We start from the raw sequence: 20,411 nt of genomic DNA, 5'->3' as shown, positions 1-20,411 counted from the left end.
TGAGGATCCCCCGACGTGGTCCTCGAACTTGGCGACGTCGATCAGGTAGAACCCCTCGAAGACCTTCTTCGCGAGGAACTGCTTCGCGAGGACGCCGCGCCGCTCCTCGGACACGTGGACCCCCAGTTCGTCGAGGCGCGCGCAGACGGCGGCGAGCGTCGCGAAGCCGTCGTCGACCTCGAGGTCCAGCGTCGCGTGGACGATGTCGACCGTCAGCCGCTCCGCGCCGCTCAGCTTCTTGAGCTCGGATCGCACGGCGTCGAAGATCTCGTCCATCTCCCGCGCCTCCCCCTCGCAGAACTTCAGAAAGTCTTCGTAGCGCAGGAAGCGCCCGTCCTTGGAGAAGCGCCGCAGGATGAGATTCACCTCGCGCTCGCCGAGCTCGATGCCGAGCCACCGCAGGCCCCGCCGGAGCTCGCGGCCCTCGATCTCGCCCGACCCGTCCGCGTCCAATTTGTGGAAGAACTCGCGGTACGCCATGCCCTTGTCCATGGCCGCGCCGATGCCCCGGCGCAGCACCTCGACGAGCCGGTCCGCGTTCATCTTGTTCTGCTGCCGCAGGAGCTGCCAGCCGCCGACGCGCTCGAGCTTCGGCCGGTAGACGACGCTCGCGCGCGCCGCCTCGGCGGCCTGCGTCTCGCTCTCCTTGCGCCGCCGCTTGTAGACCTGCGGGGCGCCGTGGCCCACGGCCTTGCCGATGGCCAGGGCGCCCAGCAGGCCGCCGCCGGCGTCGACGTTGTTGCCGATGGCCATAATGCTCGTCGTTTAGAGAATTGGTTTGACGATATTTACCTGTCGCGATTGAATTTGAACCTTTCTTGTTTGGACAGCATGGGAAGCATAGCGTAATCATCGACGAGGGCACCGCGATGGAGCCCGCGCGCGTCCGGGGCTACACGGCGCTCGCGCTCATGCTCGTCACCTGGGTCGTGCAGTCGGAGATCGTGCAGTCGATCGAAGAGAAGGCGAACCGCCCCTTCCTCATCACGTTTCTCAACCACGCGTCCATGGCGCTCCTCGTACCGTTCCTGCCCAGCGGCGCCTTCGCGGCGCTCGTCGCGACCGCGGGCGCGTCGAAGCGGCGCGTCGCCGCCGTCGCCGCGGCCCTGAGCATCGTCTACACGGCCGGCGATTACTTGTGGTACGTCGCGCTGCCCTACACGTCCGTCGCCGAGGCCACGGTGCTCTTCCAGGCCCAGTCCGTCTTCGCCGTTTTTCTCGCCGCGGTCCTCCTGCGGGAGCGCCCGACGGTCGCGCGAGTGTTGGGCATCGCCGTGTCGCTCGGCGGCGTCTCGCTCGTCGCGTGCGACGGCTCGTCCGCCGCGGGCGGCCGGCGCTTCCTCGGGGACATGCTCGTCGTCGGCGGCGCGGCGTCCTACGCGGCCTACGAGGTCTGCTTCGCGCGCTGGCTCGGCGACGCGGCCGGGCCCGTCGTCAACGCCGCGACGGCGCTCGTCGGCGTCGCGTCGCTCGCGACGACGTGGCCCCTCTTCTTCGTCCTGGACGCCGCGGGCCTCGAGCCCTACGCCGCGCCCGTGCCGCGCGACCTCTGGCCCTGGATCGCGCTGAACGCGGCGCTCGCGCTCGTCTTCAACGCGTCGATCATGGTCGCCGTCGTGGCGCTGTCGCCCGTGACCGCGAGCTGCGCGACGATGCTCACGATCCCGCTGTCGGCGCTCTGCGACCGGGCGCTCAAGGGGTCGCGCCTGGCGCCCGCGGCCTGGGGCGGCGCGGCCCTCGTCGTCGCCGGCTTCCTCGCGACGGAGCTCCCGTCGGCGCGCCGCGAGAAGGGCGACGACGACGCCGCGCAGCCCCACTACGACGCCATCGCGCCCGAGGTCGTCTAAAGCACGGGCAGAATATCGTCCGGGGGCGCGGCGGGGAGCTCGATGAGCAACGCGGCCTCCTCGTCGCGCTTCGCGCGCGCGTCGTCGGCCTTGGAGACGAGCGCGGCCGCGGCGACGAGCGCGAGCGCCGCGCGCCCAAAGGCCGGGAACGCGCCGTGGCCGTCGGCGATGTAGACGACGAGCGGGAACGCGCCGAGCGCGGCGCACGCCATGCCGAAGTTGCAGTAGCCGTAGGCCAGGGGCATGACCTCGTGGTCGAAGAGGTGGCTCGTCATCGTCGGCATGAGCGACGCGCGGCCGCTGTGGCACGCCGCGTAGGCGAAGGACGCGAGGAGCAGCACGGCCGGCGCGCCGTCGTCGGCGTGGAGGCACACGGGCAGCGCGAGCAGCGCGACGGCGGAGCCGAGCATCGTCGCGACGGTCGTCCGCCGGATGCCCGCGCGCGCGGGCCGCGCGAGCGCGCCCGCCGACGGCCGGCCGACGATGGCGCCGCCGGAGAGCGCGTAGACGACGGAGCGCGGCGCGACGCGGGCGCGCACGGCGAGCGACGGGCCGAAGTTGTAGGGCACCTCGGGGCGGCGCGTAAGACGCGGGGAACGCGGACCAAAGACGCCGCGCCGCGCCGTCGCCGCGAACATGTAGAGCGAGTACGCGACGAACGCGAAGCGGAAGACGCGGCTCGCGACGAACTCGCGGCGCCGCGCGGCGACGGGCCGCCGCGGCGAGCCGGGGGGCGCCGCCCGCGCCGGCGCGCGGGGGCCGCGCCGGAGCCCGAGCGCGGCGGCGCCGGCGACGAAGGCCGTCACGGCCGCCCAGCGTTCGAACGTCGCGCGGAAGCCCGCGTCGCGGAAGGACCGCTCGAGCAGGAGCGACGCGACGAGCATGCCCGCGGGCATGCCCGCGGAGCACGCCGCCGCGTAGAGCGACAGGTTCGGGTGCCCCGCGAAGCGCGTCTGCAGCGTCGAGAGCGCCTGGGCGGGAACAGGGTGATCGCTTCAACGTGAGCGTTCCGCGCGCGCTCGTTCCAGAGAAAGGATCGACGCTTCGAGAGCGCTGATCGCTCGTCCAAAGATCAGCCGAAACGAGTGGAAAACGGCCGAGAGAGGAGCCTTTGGGAGCGTCGCGCCCTTTTCCTGCCCTGGCGAGCGCGGGCATGAAGCAGGCGGCGCAGCCCAGGCCCTGGGCCACGCCGAACGTCGCCACGAGCATCTCCACGGACGACGCGCGCGACGACGCGAGGAGCCCCGCGGGCATGAGGATCACGCCCGCCGCGGCCGTCGGGACGGGGCCCCAGCGCGCGACGGCGTGGCCGACGAGGAGGCAGCCGCCGCAGAACGACGAGTCCATGGAGGACCCGACGAGGGCCGCCTTCGTCGGCGACGCGTCGGGCCAGTGCTCGAGGATGGCGAGATAAACCGTGCCAAAGCTGTAGTAGACCGCGCCGCAGGCCGCCTGGAGCGTCGTCGACGACGCGCAGAGGAGGACCGTGTCGCTGACCCACTTGCCTGGTTTTTCATCGTCGGGCGGCGGCGCGAGGCTCCGGAGGGCGCGGAGCTGGGAGTCTTCTGTTTGCGAGGCTGCCATCACGAGTCGTGGTGGAAGCACATTGAATTCACCATCGGTTTTTGAGTCTGCATTCCAAAGCGCGCTTTCGCAGCTCGGCCACCCAGTTCGCCGATAGAATAATATCCGCGTCGCTGCCATGGCTGCCCAGCTCATGTCCATGTTCGGCATGTCCAAGCCCGTCGGCCCATTAAAGCTCTACTACTTCCCCATCGCGGGCCGCGGCGAGCTCATCAAGCTCATTGCCGCGTGCGGCAAGCTCGAGCTCGTCGAGGGCGGCGCGGAGCTGACGGCGGAGCAGAAGCTCGCGTTCGGCAGCCCGGGCTCCGTGCCCGTCCTCGAGCACGGCGACTTCAAGCTCGCGCAGTCGAACGCCATCGAGTGCTACGTCGCGGGCCTCGTGCCCAAGTTCGCGGCGCTGTCGGCGCAGCAGAAGGCCACGGACCAGATGTTCGCGCTCATCAAGGAGGACATGGTCGCTGCCTGCGCCAAGGAGGCCTTCGGCGGCAAGGACCCGGCCGTCATCACCGCCGCCCTCGACAAGTGGCTCGCGGTGCTGGAATCGAAGATCCCGGCCTCGGGCTTCGTCCTCGGCCTCGCCTACCCCACGGTGGCGGACCTCGCGGTCTACAACATCTGCACGGGCTACATGCCCTTCGGGGGCTGCTACAAGCTGGCGAGCTACGACGTCGCGGCGAAGTTCCCCAAGGTCGCCGCGCTCGCGGCGCTCGTGAAGGCCCACGAGTGCCTCAAGGACTACACGTCTTCGACGGAGGCCGTCGCCGCCTTCGGCCTCTAGGCGTAACGAACGGCGCCCTAGTGCTTCAGCTTCCGGCGCGCCCGGGCTTCGTCCTTTTGCCGCCGCGCGTCGGCCTCCGCGGCCTCGAGGGCGACGACGTCCGCCGTGCGCTCGACGGCGAGGAGGTCGCTCGGCTCCGGGTAGTCGTAGGGCGCGAGGGCCGCCAGCGTCGGGAAGGGCGTCGGCGCCCGGGTCGCGTCGCCCGCGCACGCGCCGACGGCCCGCTCGAAGGCCGCGGACGCCGCGTCGTAGACGCGCCTGGGGAGGAAACAAAAATATTCCACACGACTTCAACATGCATGTATTCGAACGGTTTCGACGTTTTCTTTCACTGCCTAAAACGAACTCGCCGAGAGAAAACGATCCGTCCAAAAATCAGTGGAATCGACTTCGATGTGACTGAGCTCGAGAGGTTTGAAGTTTTTGCCGGACAGGGCGTTCCACTGGTTGTTTCCCACACAGAGACGCGCTGGTCGGGCGCGCAGAGCGCCGCGAGGGCCGCCCACTCCGAGCGCTTCGTCGCGACGGTCGGGCGCTCCGGGTCGTCGGCGTCGCCGCCGCCCGCGCGGGCGGCGAGCCCGTCGAAGTACGTCGGCAGGAGCGTTTCGAGCACCGCGTAGCCCGCCGCGTCGAGGCGCTCCCGGGGCACGACGAGGAGCAGGGACGCGACGTTGGCGACGGCGGCGTCCGTCGCGTCGGCCGTCGCGGCCCCGGCGCCGTCGACGGCGCAGGAATCGCCGCAGAAGGTCAGCGTCGCCGCGGAGCAGCCCGCGGCGAGGCGTCGCGCGCGCGCGCACGTCGCGTTCGCGGCGCAGGCGCCGACGGTGGGGAAGGCCGCGTCGCCGGCGTAGGCCGCCGCCAGCGCGCGCCGGGGATCCCGGAGCGCGCCGACGACGGCGACGTCGCGTCGGCGGACGGCCGCGGGCGCGGCGCCGACGAGGACCGCGCGGCCGCCGTAGGCCGCGGCCCGCGCGGCGGCGCGGTCGACGCGCGACGCGAAGGTCGCGTCGCCGGCCGTGGCGGGCGGCGGCAGGCGCTCGACGACGTAGCGGCCCGTCGCCGCGCCGAGGCCCGCGATCGCGGCGGCGAGCGCCGCGGCGCCCCCGCGCGGCGCGGCCGCGACGACGACGGCCCGGGGCTCGCGCCAGGCGCAGCCGTCCAAGGCGTTCGCCGCGGCGCCGGCCGCCTGCCGCCGCGCCGGGTCCACGGCCACGCCGCGCGCCAGCCGCGCGGCGAGCGCGCCGAAGCCGCAGAGGCCCGCGGCGCCGGCGCAGAGCAGCAGCGCGCGCCGCCGCGGCCGCGCGCGGCGCTTCGCGGCGCCCGTCGACGCGAGGGCCCACTCGGGGTCCGGCTCCGCGGTCCGACCGGGCCGCGACCGCATCCTTTTTTTTTAGGGCTCCATCGTGCGCGTTGAACTTTTTATTGAATGCTCGATGGGCTGCCTTGAAGCATGCTCATGACGATGCCCATGAACGCGACCCTCGCGTCGATCTTCATGGCGGTCGTCGGGCCCGGCCCGCCGGCGCGGAGCGCGACGTGGCTCGAGCACTTCCCGCACGCCGCCGTCTTCTCCGACGGCCGGTGCTGGGACGCCGCCTGCGCCGCGCGAGGCCCGGCGTCGCCGTGCCGCCTCGAGGCGGCCTTTGGGTGCGCGCTGCGCGCCGCCGAGGACGCCGGAGCGGCGCCGCGGTGGTTCGCGTTCACAGACGCGGAGACGTGGTGGCACGGCGACGGGCTCGTCCTCGAGCTCGCGCGGGCGGAGGCGCTCCTCGCGCCGGCGTCGCCGGCCACCGACGCGCTCCTCCTCGGCGGCGGCGGTCTCGCTCCCGGCGTCGCGCGGGACGAACCCCGGCGCTCGACGCCCGCGCGCCGCAGGCCTCCTCACGTTCGCCAATTTTTTGCTCCTGTCGCCGCCCGCGCTGCGGAAACTCGCGTCGGCGCCCTTCCTCGACGAGTGCCGCGCGCGCCTCGTGCGCTGCGACCCGGAGGAGCGCGGCGCGGGCTGCAAATTCAAGCGCCACGCCGCCGCGGGAGAGGCGTACATGGCGAACCAGCTCGTGCACTACTGCCTCGCGGCGACCGTCGGGTCCTGCCGGCGGCCGGGCGGCTGCGCCTGGCTCTTCGGGTCGCCGGACAGCCGAGACCGCGACGCCACCGCGGCGCGGCGACGCTACGTCTCCAACGCCGGGCGCAAGCCGCCGCGCGCGTCGCTCCTCCCGCTCCTCGGCGTCGCCGAGGACGCGGACCCCTGCGACCTGCGCGACGCGCTCCGCGGCCTCGTCGCCTTCGGCCACGCGGCCGCGCCGGGCGCCATGGCCTGGCTCGACGGCCTCCGCGACCGCGGCGCGGCGTGTGCGTAAAACTCCAATGGGCAATGCCATTCGGAAACTTCTGAGCTCGACTTAAAGCTCGACCGTCGGCTCTTGAAGGCCTTCTTGAGTTCACCTTGCACCCCGACTTAGTGTGCCGCGAGCTCGCTGAACCTACAGGTCGCCACAGCTGTTGCCAGCGCGCCACGCTCGTCGACCATGGCTGCCCGCGCGCCACTGAAGCGCATGGCGACGCTGCGCAAGGTCAAGTACGGCGCCAGCGACATGATGGTCACCGAGGTCTGCGCCGGCACGATGAACTGGGGCTCCTTCAACGCCGACGAGGCGGAGGCCCACGCCCAGCTCGACGCGCTCGTCGGCGAGGGCGTCAACTTCTTCGACACGGCGGAGCTCTACCCCGTGGGCTGGAACTACGGTCGGACGACGGAGACGTGGATGGGCAACTGGCTCGCGGCCCGGACGAAGAGCGGCGCGGTGAAGCGCGACGACCTCTACTTCGCGACGAAGTGCAACACGTCCGGGAAGGGCGGCACCGTCGAGCCCTGGGAAGCCCACGGCTACGACGCGGACCGCCTGCGGGCGAGCTGCGAGGCGTCGATCGCGCGGCTCCGGTGCGGCGCGCTGGATCTCTACATGCTCCACTTCCCGTCGCGCATGGGCTTCGAGGCCTTTGGGTGGGCGAACTGGCTCGCGCCGGAGCGCTACGAGAAGACGAAGAACTCGTCGGGTGACCTCGCGGACTTCGAGCGGCAGGTGCTGGCGGTCAAGGGCCTCTTCGACGCGAAGCTCATCAAACACTGGGGCCTGAGCAACGAGAACGCCTTCGGCCTCACCATGTTCTGCATGCTCTGCGACAAGCACGGCGTGCCCCGGCCCGTGTCCTGCCAGAACGACTTCTCCTTCAACAACCGCGTCTACGAGGGCGACCTCGCCGAGGCCTGCCACCATTTCGGCGTCGTCGGCATGCCCTACGGCGCTTTGGCGGGAGGCATGTTAACCGGGAAGCTCCACGACGCCAAGTACGCCGGCGACCGGCCCCTCGAGCTCACGCGCCACCGCGTCAAGGCCGACTTCCAGCCGCGCTACGCGTGCCCCGTCGCCATGGCCGCGGCGGCGGAGTACATCGCGCTCGCCGAGGAGTACGGCATCTCGCCGACGGATCTCGCGCTCGCGTGGACGCGCGACCGCTGGTTCAACGCCGTCGTCGTCACGGGCACGACGACGGTGCAGCAGTGCGTCGAGTGCTGTGCTGCGATGCGCCTCGAGCCTTTACCCGACGAGCTCAACGCGAAGATCGACGCGATCCACGAGCGCTACCGGTCGCCGTCCGCGGCGCTCTGCTCGAAGAACCTCGTCATGGCCGCGCCCTGGCTCGACGACGACGGCGCGAAGAAGCGGCGCACGGACTAAGGGGGCTATCCTCTAGTTGCTCGACGGCGCGAAGAAGCGGCGCACGGACTAAGGGGGCTTTCCCCTAGTTGCTCGGCGCGAGCGCGCGCTTGAGCGGCCGGGAGAGGATCACGTAGCACGCGTCGTCGACGCCGTGGTTCGCGGGGTCGTCGCCGTCGACGGCGTACTTGAGCTTCTCGACGTAGAAGCGCTGGGCCGCGGCGTTGGCCTTGAAGACCGTGAGCATGACGGCGTCGAGGTCGAGCTTGGCGGCGAGTACGTGGAGCAGCGACATGAGCCGGCGGCCGAGGCCGTTGCCGCGGCGCGCCGCGGCGACCTGGATCTCGCGGACGTAGAGCGCCGCGCGGCGTGGCTCGTCGTCGTCGTCGGGCTCGAAGCGGAAGTGGACGAAGCCCGCGACGGCGCCCGCGGCGTCCTCGGCGACGAGGAGCCGCGCGTCGGCCGACGATAGGTCGCCGCGCTTCTCCCTCTCGTCCCAGCCCCAGTCGCTCGCCTCGTAGTGGGCCCGCATGTTCGCCTCGAGCAGGGCGAAGAGCGCGTCGCGCGTCGACGCGTCGACGTCGCGCGCCGCCGCGAAGCGCAGGGCGAGGCCCTCGAAGGCCAGCAGCGGCGGCGCGAGGCACGACGACCCGCAGTCGTCGAGGGCGTTGCAGGGCGCGAGCCGCGCGAAGATGGCCCGGCGCTTCTCCTCGCGCGCGACGCGCAGCGCCTTCTTGCCGTGGTCCTTGGATTTCTTGCCCATCGTTTTTGAAACTCAGCAATCCATCGTCTGCCGGTCGTGCGCGCCGCGGCGCGCCGGGCCGCGCGCCGCGCCCTCGATTACCCCGGCAGCCCGAGGACCTCCTCGAGCTCCTCGTCGTCGGAGCGGCGGAGGCGGCGCTCGAAGATCGCCGCGGCGGCCGCGTGGAGCTCGTGGTCCCGCGTGCGCCAGCCCGCGAGCGCGGCGAGCCCCCGCCGGAGGTCCTCGTCGTCGTAGGCCCGCGGCGCGCGCTGGGCGGACGCGTCGCGCTTCGGTGCGACGGCCTTCTCGAGCGTGAACGTGCGCCGGAGGAGGATCAGCGTGTCCGTCCAGCGGTCCGTGACGCCGAGGAACGCGCTCCCCTCGAGGCGCGCGGCGGCCGCGGCGACGTCGAGGCGCGCGGCCGCCGCGCGCGCGCGGCAGCCGAAGCCCAGCACCATCTTGATCGCGCAGTCCTCGGAGCGCCGCGCGTGGGCCAGGAGGGCTGCTGACGCGTTCGCGGCCCCGGCGCCGCGCGATTCCGCGTGGAACGACGACACGGCCCGGCGGCTCGGCTCGCGGCTGAGGACGACGAGGAGCGCGCCCGCGGCGCGCGGGAAGGGCAAGTGGCCGTAGAGCGCGTCGAAGTCGACGTTGTAGCTGCAGCGGGGCTGGCGCCACTCCGCGCCGGCCGCCGCGTCGCCGCCGGCGAACGCGTCGGACCGCCTCGGCTTCGACGAGTGGAGGCGGCGCACGCGCGGGCAGGCGACGCGGATGAGGTGCTTCCGGAAGACGGCGCCGGTCTTGGGCGTGTGGACCCAAAACAGGGGCCGCGTCTCCGACAGCGGCACGCGCCAGCCGGCGGCGGCCGAGACGAGGACGCAGCACAGCCGGGCGGCGCGAAACATCCGACGCGCGCGTCGGGCGAGCGCCGCCGCCGTACGCACCTATGCGGTCCTATCTACGCTACGACGGGCGAGGAATGCCGCGCGGACGCTGCCCATGATGAACTGGGAAAAATGTAACGTTACCCTTCAAGACTTCCAGCGGGCCTCTCGTCGGGCCGCTAGGCATGGTTGCGCCAGCCCCGTAGCCGCTCGCCCGGTCCCCGTCCCGGCCGGGCCATGAGACTTCGCGTCGCCGTCTTCCTGTGCCTCGCGGCCGGCGCCGCGCGGGCCGACGACGACGCGACGCCGGCGCCGACGCCGCGGCCGACGGTGAGCTGCGCGAGCGTGAGCTTCGACTCGCAGTGGGTCATCACGACGCTGGCGGACGGCGCCAAGAACTGCTTCGCGACGGACGTCGACGGCGACGGCGACGTCGACGTCGTCGGCGCGTCGGCCAGCGACACGACCATGGCCTGGTACGAGAACGACGGGTCCGAGTCGTTCGCGCGGCGGCTCGTCCGGACGGACGAGGACTTCACGGTCGCCGTCGCGGGCGACGTCGACGGCGACGGCGACGTCGACCTCCTCAGCGCGTCCTGGACCAGCGCCACCGTCGCCTGGCACGAGAACGACGGCTCCCAGTCCTTCACGAAGCGCGCGCTCCTCACATGGGGCACGGGCGCGCGCTCCGTCGGCGCGGGCGACCTCGACGGCGACGGCGACGTCGACGTCGTCGCGGCGCTCTGGGAGCTCGACACCTTCTCCATCTTCTACAACGACGGCAGCCAGGCCTTCACCGAGAGCATCGTCGCGACCGGGGCCGCGAACGACGTGCCCGACTTCGAAACCTCCGATCTCGGCCGCGTTCCGCTCGTTTCGGCCGATTTTTGGACGAGCGCTCATCTCTCGGAGCGCTCTCGACGCGTGGCCATGTTCGCTGGAACGTGCGCGCGCGGCACGCGCACGTTGAAGCGACGTTGAATCACGCAGGTCACGACGCTCGCGGACGGCGCGTCCATGGTCGTCGTCGCCGACGTCGACGGCGACGGCGACAACGACCTCGTCGCGTCGGCCTACAATGGCGCCGAGGTGTTCTGGTACGAGCAGCGCAACATCGACGCCGCGACGGTCTACACGGGGCGCCTCATCAAGAACAACGTCGACGCCGTCGAGTCCGTCTTCCCGACGGACGTCGACGGCGACGGCGACGTCGACGTCGTCGCCGCGTGGAGCGGCGAGGACGCCGTCGCCTGGTACGAGAGCGACGGGTCCGAGTCCTTCACCGAGCTCATCATCACGACGCTCGCGGACCTGGTCCGCTCCGCGGTGGCCGCGGACCTCGACGGCGACGGCGACGTCGACGTCGCGTCCGCGTCGCAGGACGACGACACGGTCGCCTGGTACGAGAACGACGGCGCCCAGTCCTTCACGCGGCACGTCCTCACGACGCTGGCCGACTACGCCGGCGGGGTCCGCGCGCGGCGCCGGGGGGGGGCGCGCTCCGGGGCGCGCGCGACGCGCGCGCGGCCGCAGGTCTTCGCGATCGACGTCGACGGCGACGGCGACGTCGACGTGCTGTCGGCCTCCTACAATGACGACACGGTCGCCTGGTACGAGAACGACTGCGCGACCCACGCGCCGACGACGCTCGCGCCGACGACGCCGTTCCCGACGCCGCGCGACACCGGCGTCCGCGCGCGGACGGTCGATCGCGCGTCACGTCGCCGGAACGCAGGCGGCCGACGGCGTTCTGCGCGACCGTCACGTTCTCCTCCGCGATCGTCATCTCGGCGCTCGCGACCGGCGCGCAGGCCGTCCACGCCGTCGACGTCGACGGCGACGGCGACGTCGACGCGCTGTCGGCGTCGTCCAACGACGACACGGTCGCGTGGTACGAGAACGACGGCGCCCAGTCCTTCACGGAGCGCATCATCACGACGCTCGCGGACGGCGTCCTCACCGTCTACGCCATCGACGTCGACGGCGACGGCGACGTCGACGCGCTCGCCGGGTCGTCGTACGACTACACGGTCGCGTGGCACGAGAACGACGGCTCCCAGTCCTTCACGAAGCGCGTGATCACGACGAACGCCGAGCAAGACTCGTCTCAATTCGCGTTCGGCATCTTCGCGATCGACGTCGACTGGGACGGCGACGTCGACGCGCTCTCGGCGTCCGTCGGAGCCGACCTCGTCGCCTGGTACGAGAACGACGGGTCCCAGTCCTTCGCCGCGCGCGTGATTACGACAGAACGGGACTATCCCGTCGGGATCTTCGCGTTCGACGTCGACGGCGACGGCGACGTCGACGCGCTCTCGACGTCCTCGAGCGACGACACGGTCGCGTGGTACGAGAACGACGGGTACCAGTCGTTTACGGCGTTCGCGATCACGAGCTCGCTCGGCTACGCCTACGACGTCTTCGCCATCGACGTCGACGCCGACGGCGACGCGGACGTCCTGGCGGCGGGCCCGACCTACGACACGGCCGCCTGGTACGAGAACGACGGCTCGGCGTCCTTCGCCGAGCGCGTGATCACCTCGCTCGCGGACGACGGGGCAGGAAAAGGATGATTCGAGATCGCTTCAACATGAGTGTTCCCCGCGCGATCGTTCCAGAGAAATGGTCAAGCTTCGAGAGCGCTCCGAGAGATAATCGCCCGTCCAAAGGTTGGCCGAAACGAGTGGAAAATGACCGAGCTAGGAGCCTCCAAAGTTGGGAATGTCGCACCCTTTTCCCGCCCAGGCGGACAACTGCGTCGACGTCTTCGCCATCGACGTCGACGGCGACGGGGACGTGGACCCGCTGTCGGCGGCCGACTACGGCGACACGGTCTCGTGGTACGAGAACGACGGGTCCCAGTCGTTCGCCGAGCGCGTCATCACGGACGCGGCCGACGGCGCCAACATGGTCTTCGCGATCGACGTCGACGGCGACGGCGACGTCGACGCGCTGTCGGTGTCCAGTAACGACGACACGGTCGCCTGGTTCGAGAACGACTGCGGCACGCCCGCGCCCTCGACGCCCCCGCCGACGACGCCGTTCCCGACGCCGCGCGAAACCGGCGTCCGCGACCGAACGGTCGATCGTACGAAACGCCACCGAACCGCAGGCGACCCACGGCCTACTGCGGGAGCGTCACCTTCGCCGAGCGGATCGTCACCACGCTCAGAGACGGCGCCGTCGTCGCCTACGCGATCGACGTCGACGGCGACGGCGACGTGGACACCCTGTTGGCGTCCAACGACGACGACACGGTCGCGTGGTACGAGAACGACGGATCGCAGTCTTTCACCGAGCGCATCATCACGGCGGCGGCGGACAACCCCCGCTCCGCCTTCGCGATCGACGTCGACGGCGACGGCGACGTCGACGCGCTCGCGGGGTCCATCATGGACGACACCGTCGCGTGGTACGAGAACGACGGGTCCCAGTCGTTCACCGAGCGCATCATCACGACACTGGCGGTCAAGGCATTTTCCGTCTTCGCGCTCGACCTCGACGGCGACGGCGACGTCGACGCGCTGTCGGCGTCCAAGGACGACGACACGGTCGCGTGGTACGAGAACGACGGCTCCCAGTCGTTCACCGAGCGCATCATCACGACGCTCGCGGACGACGGCCGCTCCGTCTTCGCGATCGACGTCGACGGCGACGGCGACGTCGACGTGCTGTCGGCGTCCAAGGACGACGACACGATCGCGTGGTACGAGAATGACGGCGCCCAGTCCTTCGCGGAGCGCATCATCACGACGCTGGCGGACGGCGCCGTCTCCGTCTTCGCGCTCGACGTCGACAACGACGGCGACGTCGACGTGCTGTCGGCGTCCAAGGACGACGACACGGTCGCGTGGCACGCGAGCAACAGCTCCCAGTCCTTCGCGGAGCGCGTCATCACGACGCTCGCGGACGGCGCCTTCGACGTCTTCGCCGTCGACGTCGACGGCGACGGCGACGTCGACGCGCTCTCGGCGTCCTACGAGGACGACACGGTCGCCTGGTACGAGAACGACGGGTCCCAGTCCTTCGCGGAGCGCGTCGTCACGACGCTCGCGGACGGCGCCCAGTCCGTCCACGCGCTCGACGTCGACGGCGACGGCGACGTCGACGCGCTCTCCGCGTCCTACGAGGACGACACCGTCGCCTGGTACGAGAACGACTGCGCCACGCACGCGCCGACGCCGACGCCGCGGCCGACGCACGTGTCGTACCCGACGCTCGTCGCGCACTACTCCTTCGACGACGGCACGGCCGCCGAGGACAACGACGACAGCCTCGACGGGACGATCAGCGGCGCGACGGCGACAACGGGCCGCGACGGGAGCGGCGCGCTGTCCTTCGACGGGACGGACGACTACGTCGATTTCCCGGCGGCGGTGACGGCGGACATCCTCGGAGACGCCGCGCGCACCGTGTGCGTGTGGGCGAAAGTCGACGACCTCAGCGGCGGCCACTTCCTGTTCGGATACGGGTCCGAGGACAGCTACCTCGCGTTTGGCGTGCAGACGAGCTCCACGGCGAGCGATGTGTTCGTGGTCCAATTCTGGAACTACTACCCCGACGTGGAACTGTCGGGCTCCGACGACGGCGATTGGCACCACTACTGCCTGACTTACGACGGATCCGATTGGACGCTCTACTTCGACGGCTCGCAGGCCGACACGGGGACCGTCGCGGCGAACACGGGAACCTTCAACAACCTCCGCCTCGGACATTGGTATAGCGTCGACTACGCGATCGAATACTTTTCCGGCGCCATCGACGAGGTCTACGTCTACTCGAGCGCGCTCGACGCGGCGGCGGTCCAGGTCCTCTACGACGCCGTCACGGTCCCGCCGACGCCCGCGCCGACGGCCGGCAGCTACTCCTACTCCTACGACGACGCCGGCGGCGCGACGCCCGCGCCGACGGCCGGCAGCTACTCCTACTCCTACGACGACGCCGGCGGCGCGACGCCCGCGCCGACGGCCGGCAGCTACTCCTACTCCTACGACGACGCCGTCGGCCCGACGCCCGCGCCGACGGCCGGCAGCTACTCCTACTCCTACGACGACGCCGGCGGCGCGACGCCCGCGCCGACGGCCGGCAGCTACTCCTACTCCTACGACGACGCCGTCGGCCCGACGCCCGCGCCGACGGCCGGCAGCTACTCCTACTCCTACGACGAGGCGAGCGCGGCCCCGACGCCCAAAGCGACGACGTTCTGCACGAGCGTCGCGTTCTCCGAGCGGATCATCACGACGCTCGCGGACGGTGCCGTCTGCGTCTTCGCGATCGACGTCGACGACGACGGCGACGTGGACGCGCTCTCGGCGTCCATTTTTGACAAAACGGTCGCGTGGTACGAGAACGATGCGTCCCAGTCCTTCACGAAGCGCGTCATCACCGACGCTCGCGGACGGCACCGGTTCCGTCTTCGCGATCGACGTCGACGGCGACGGCGACGTCGACGCGCTGTCGGCGTCCTACGCCGACGACACGGTCGCCTGGTACGAGAACGACGGCTCCCAGTCCTTCTCCGAACGCATCATCACGACGCTCGCGGACGGCGCCAAGTCTGTCATCGCGATCGACGTGGACGGCGACGGCGACAACGACGTGCTGTCCACGTCCCAGATCGACGACACGGTCACGTGGTACGAGAACGACGGAACCCAGTCCTTCACAGAGCGCATCGTCACGACGCTGGCGGACTACGCCCAGTCCGTCTTCGCGATCGACGTCGACGGCGACGGCGACGTCGACGCGCTGTCGGCGTCCTACTACGACGACACGGTCGCGTGGTACGAGAACGACGGGTCCCAGTCTTTCACTGAGCGCATCGTCACGACGCTGATGGACGGCGCCAAGTCTGTCATCGCGATCGACGTCGACGGCGACGGCGACATCGACGCGCTGTCGGCGTGCGAGATCGGCGATGAGGTCGCGTGGCACGAGAACGACGGCTCCCAGTCCTTCACCGATCGCATCATCACGACGCTGGCGGACGGCGGCACTTCCGCCTTCGCGATCGACGTCGACGGCGACGGCGACGTCGACGTCCTGTCGGCGTCCTACACCGACGACACCGTCGCGTGGTGCGAGAACGACGGCTCCCTGTCCTTCACCAGGCACGTCATCACGACCCTCGCGGACAACGCCCAGTCCGTCGTCGCGATCGACGTCGACGGTGACGGCGACGTCGACGCGCTCTCGGCGTCCTACGGCGACAGCACCGTCGCGTGGTACGAGAACGACTGCGCCACGCTCGCGCCCACCGCGGCGCCGACTACATCGACCCCCGGACCAAGCACGATGCCGTCAGCGACGCCTAGCGCGAGACCCTCCTCGTCACCGAGCGCCGCGCCGTCCGGCCTGCCATCATCTGCGCCTAGCGCGAGACCGTCGGCCGCGCCGACGGCCGCGCCGATGCCCGAGCCGTCCCCCGCGCCGACGGCCGCGCCGTCGGCGTCGCCGACCACCGCGCCGTCGGCCGCGCCGTCGGCCGCACCGAGTGCGCCTCCCTCGGCGCTGCCGACCGCCGCGCCGTCCGCCGCGCCCTCGGCGTCGCCCAGCGCGAGACCCTCCTCGCTCCCCAGCGCCGCGCCGTCCGGCCTGCCATCATCTGCGCCTAGCGCGAGACCGTCGGCCGCGCCGACGGCCGCGCCGATGCCCGAGCCGTCCCCCGCGCCGACGGCCGCGCCGTCGGCGTCGCCGACCACCGCGCCGTCGGCCGCGCCGTCGGCCGCACCGAGTGCGCCTCCCTCGGCGCTGCCGACCGCCGCGCCGTCCGCCGCGCCCTCGGCGTCGCCCAGCGCGAGACCCTCCTCGCTCCCCAGCGCCGCGCCGTCCGCCGCGCCCTCGTCGTCGCCGAGCGCCCTTCCGACGAGCGAGCCGACGGCCTCCTTCATCTCGATCACGAGCGTCGGCGACTCGGCGACCTGCGTCGCCGGCGTCGAGTGCGAGGTCGTCTGGGTCTACCGCGGCGACGCGGCCGCGTGCGCGACCGTGGCGGTGGCCGTCACCGACCTCGACGGCGTCGTCGTCGGCTCGGAGACCACGGACAACGACGGCGTGCAGATGCGGGTCGTGCCCGGCGACGCGACGATCAACCGCTACGCGATGACGGTCGCGTGCGCCGACGACGCGTCGATCTCCGGCTCGTTCGACTTCCAGGTGTCGTACTCGCAGGCGCCGACGGGCTCGCCGACGTCGTCCCCGTCCGCGGCGCCCTCGTCGTCCCCGTCGTCGTCCCCGTCCGCGGCGCCGTCGTCGCTTCCGTCGGCCGCGCCCTCGTCGTCCCCGACCGCGTCGCCTACGGCCGCGCCGTCGCTCCCGCCGACGCCGAGCCCGTCGACCGCGATTCCCTCCCCCCTGCCGACCCTGCTGCCGACGACGTCCTTTTTGGAGATCGTGTCCATGGGCGGCGCGCAGGCCGCGTGCGTCTCCTACGTCGCCTGCGAGCTGCTCTGGGTCTACCGCGGCGACGCGGGCGCCTGCGAGACCGTGGACGTCGTCGTGGCGGGCCTCGACGGCGCCGTCGTCGCCACGGCCGCGCTGGACAACGACGGCGCGGACTCGCAGATCATCCCCGGCGACGCCGAGGCCAACGAGTACACGCTGACGCTCTCCTGCGCGGACGACCCGTCGCTGACGGACGCCATCAGCTTCCGCGTCTCCTACACGTCCTTCCCCACGCCCGCGCCGAGTTCGGCGCCGTCCTCGACGCCCTCGGCGTCGCCCTCGACGCCGCCTTCCGCGGCTCCGTCGCCGTCGCCGAGCTTCCCGCCGACGCGGTCCTTCGTCGCCATCACGAGCGTCGGCGCGGAGGATACGTGCGTCCACGACGTCCCCTGCGAGGTGCTCTGGCTCTACCGCGGCGACGCGGGCGCCTGCGCGACGCTGGACCTGTCCGTCGCGGACCCCGAGGGGACCGTCCTCGCCAGCGAGACCGTCGAGAACGACGGCGCGGCGACCAAGGTCGTGCCCGGCGACGCGGAGGTCAACGAGTACACGCTAACCGCCGCGTGCTCCGACGACGCGAGCGTCGCGGACTCGCGCGCCTTCGTCGTGTCCTACACGCCCGCGCCGACGGCAGCGCCGAGCACCGCCGCGCCGAGCACCGCCGCGCCGACGACGGTCGCGCCGACGACGGCGCGGCCGAGCGCCGCGCCGGCTCCCGCGCCGAGCGCCGCGCCGGCTCCCGCGCCGACGGTCGGCGGCGTGTCGCCCACCGGGAAGCCCACCGCCGGGCCGACAGCCGGGCCCTCCGCGCGGCCGTCGCCCGCGCCGACGACGGTCGCGCCGACGACGGCGCGGCCGAGCGCCGCGCCGGCTCCCGCGCCGAGCGCCGCGCCGGCTCCCGCGCCGACGGTCGGCGGCGTGTCGCCCACCGGGAAGCCCACCGCCGGGCCGACAGCCGGGCCCTCCGCGCGGCCGTCGCCCGCGCCGACGACGGCCGCGCCGACGACGGCCGCGCCCAGCGCGCCGCCGACGCCCGCGCCGAGCGCCGCGCCGAGCGCCGCGCCGACGCGGGCCACCGTGGCCATCGCCGTCGCCCTGGCGGTCGAGGCGCCCGCGGGCGACTACGAGGACGGCGCCGCGTACTGCGCGGACTACTACGCGCACGGCGTCGACGCCGTCGAGGAGGCCGTCGTCTACGACTACATCGCCGCGGCGAATCCGGCCGCCAGCACACCATCGCGACGTTCTCTTCAGTCTGCGACGCCGGCGACGCGAGCGCGCGGCGCCGCCGCGCGGCGGACGCGAACGCGACGCTCGGCGCCGACTTCTCGCTCGAGTTCGACATGTACGCCGAGAACCTCGCCGCCGCCGGCGCCACCGTCCACGCCGTCGCGGCGGCGCTCGGCGCTTACTTCGACAACAAGATCGCCGCCGGCGAGTGGAGCAGCGACCGCGTCGCGAGGGTCGCGGCGGCGCGGCGGCGCCGCCTCGACGACGGCGGCGCGGAGGCCTACATCACGTCCCAGACCGTCCTCGACGCCGAGACGACGGTCGTCGGCACGCTCGGCCCGACGGCGGCGCCGTCGCCGGCGCCCACGGCCGCACCCAGCGGCGCGCCGTCGCCGTCGCCGAGCCCCGAACCCTCCGGCGCGCCGTCGCTCGCGCCGACGACGGCCGCGCCGTCGACCGCGAGCCCGTCGACGGCCGCGCCCTCCGCGGGCCCGACGCCGCGGCCCTCGCGCGCGCCGACGACGGCGTCACCGTCCCGATCGCCGACGCCCGCGCCCGCGCCCGCGCCGTCGCCGCGGCCGACGCCCGCGCCGTCGCCCGCTCCGGGGAATCCGACCGCCCCGCCCGCGACGGGAAGCCCGAGTGCCAAGCCGACCGACATCCCCGGCCCCGCTCCCACGAATCTCCCCAGCGCGGCGCCGACGGTGCCGTCCTGCGACATGCTCCGCGACCTGGGCAGCGTCGAGGAGCCGCCGGCCGCGGCCGGCGCGGTCTTCACGTCGACGGGCGCGGAGGTGGTCGTCGCCTTCGACGACGCGACGGACATGGCGTCGCGGAGCGCGGGCGTCCGCTTCCCCTGCGCGGACGTCCTCGACTTCCCCGGCGCCGGGGGCGCGGCCTGCTACTGGGCGAACTCGAACGAGGTCGTTGCCGACGCCGCGGCCGCGCCGGACCTCTACCCCGGCGACGACGTGACGCTGCTCCCGGGCGTGCTGCGCCGGCGTTGCGACGGCTTCCGCTGCGAGTGCGACCGCCCCGCGAACGCGTCGAGCGCCGTCGTCGAGGCACCGAGTCCGCCGCTCGCGGTACGGGCGATCCTCCAGGGCCCGACGACGGTCTCCGACTGCGAGGCCGTCGAGCTCGACGCGTCGCTCTCGACGGGCTCCGGCGGCCGCGCCTTCGCCTACGCCTGGGTCGTCGTCGACGCCGACGGCGCCGCCGTGCTCGGCAACGCGACGGACCGCGCGAACGCCGGCGGCGCGTCGCCGACGCTGCTCATCGAGGCGCACGAGCTCGCGGGCCTCGCGCGGCGCGGCGTCCGCCGATTCCGCGTCTCCGTCGTCGCCACGAACTTCCTCGGGTCGTCGGCGACGTCGGAGCCCGTCGCGGTCCAGATCCGCAGCGACACGCCGCCGCGCGTGTCCGTCGTCGGCGGCGCGGCGCAGACGACGGCGCGGTCCGCGACGCTCTCCGTCAAGGGCGAGGCCATCGCGACGTCCTGCGACGGGCGGCCCGTCGTGGACCGTGCCGTCGTCTACGCCTGGCGCCTCTACGACGCGGCGTCGCGGCTCGTCGACGTCGCGTCGACGTCGAACGACCCGCGCTTCTTCAAGCTCGCGGCGTACGCGCTCGACGCGGGCGCGACGTACGACCTCGCCGTGACCGCGACGGACCTGAGCATCGGGGTCAACGCGTCCGCGTCGACGACGCTCGCCGTGTCCGTGGGCGCCGTCGTCGCGGCCATCTCCGGCGGCGACCGCGTGCTCCCCGCGTCCGGGTCCGTGGACATCGACGCGTCCGGGTCGTACGACGAGGACGTCGAGGGCGGCTCGACGGCGGGCCTCGCCTTCGCCTGGGTCGTCGACGGCGAAGCCGTGGCCTCACCCGGCGCCGTGCTGACCGTCGACGCGGAGCAACTGGGGCCGGGACCGCACGACTTCGCCGTGAACGTGTCGTCCGCGGACGGCCGGTCCGCGGCCGCGGCCGTGTCCCACGACTTCGTCGCGTCGGACCCGCCCATGGCCGTCATCGAGGCGTCGACGGTGCGCGTGTCGTCGAAGGCGCGCGTCGTGCTCAAGGGCAAGGTCGGCCCGTCGACGCTCGGCGAGGCCGTCGCGCCGTCGCTGGGCCTCAACTCGTCGTGGAACGCCGTGTCGCTCGACGGCGAGGCGTCGCGGCGCCGGC

The 20,411-nt window shown here is 72.5% G+C and overlaps 3 protein-coding genes across 3 annotated transcripts in view; all 3 read left to right on the top strand.

Moving 5' to 3' along the window:
* The window catches only part of AURANDRAFT_66097 (hypothetical protein), a gene marked incomplete at both ends in the record, with an annotated part of 8,261 nt that extends 4,052 nt beyond the window's left edge, over positions 1-4,209 (top strand). Inside the window, 2 exons of the mRNA XM_009041204.1 lie at positions 845-1,841; positions 3,562-4,209. Of these exons, the coding sequence (XP_009039452.1) occupies positions 845-1,841; positions 3,562-4,209 (1,645 nt within the window). The remainder of the gene's footprint in view (positions 1-844; positions 1,842-3,561) is intronic.
* A 2,485-nt stretch (positions 4,210-6,694) lies between these two features.
* Positions 6,695-7,963, top strand: AURANDRAFT_54448 (hypothetical protein; the record flags this gene model as incomplete). The annotated part of the gene is made up of 1 exon (XM_009041205.1): positions 6,695-7,963. The coding sequence occupies one exon, from the start codon at positions 6,738-6,740 to the stop codon at positions 7,947-7,949; it is 1,212 nt and encodes a 403-aa protein (XP_009039453.1).
* Positions 7,964-12,754: 4,791 nt separating this feature from the next.
* Positions 12,755-13,732, top strand: AURANDRAFT_30137 (hypothetical protein; the record flags this gene model as incomplete). The annotated part of the gene is made up of 1 exon (XM_009041206.1): positions 12,755-13,732. A coding segment is annotated over one exon (978 nt), but the record flags the coding sequence as incomplete, so codon positions are not given.
* Between the last annotated feature and the right edge of the window lie 6,679 nt (positions 13,733-20,411).

This window comes from Aureococcus anophagefferens (assembly GCF_000186865.1).
Source record: "Aureococcus anophagefferens unplaced genomic scaffold AURANscaffold_19, whole genome shotgun sequence".
NCBI classification, from domain to species: domain Eukaryota; class Pelagophyceae; order Pelagomonadales; family Pelagomonadaceae; genus Aureococcus; species Aureococcus anophagefferens.
This window is presented reverse-complemented; position numbering and strand designations above follow the sequence as displayed.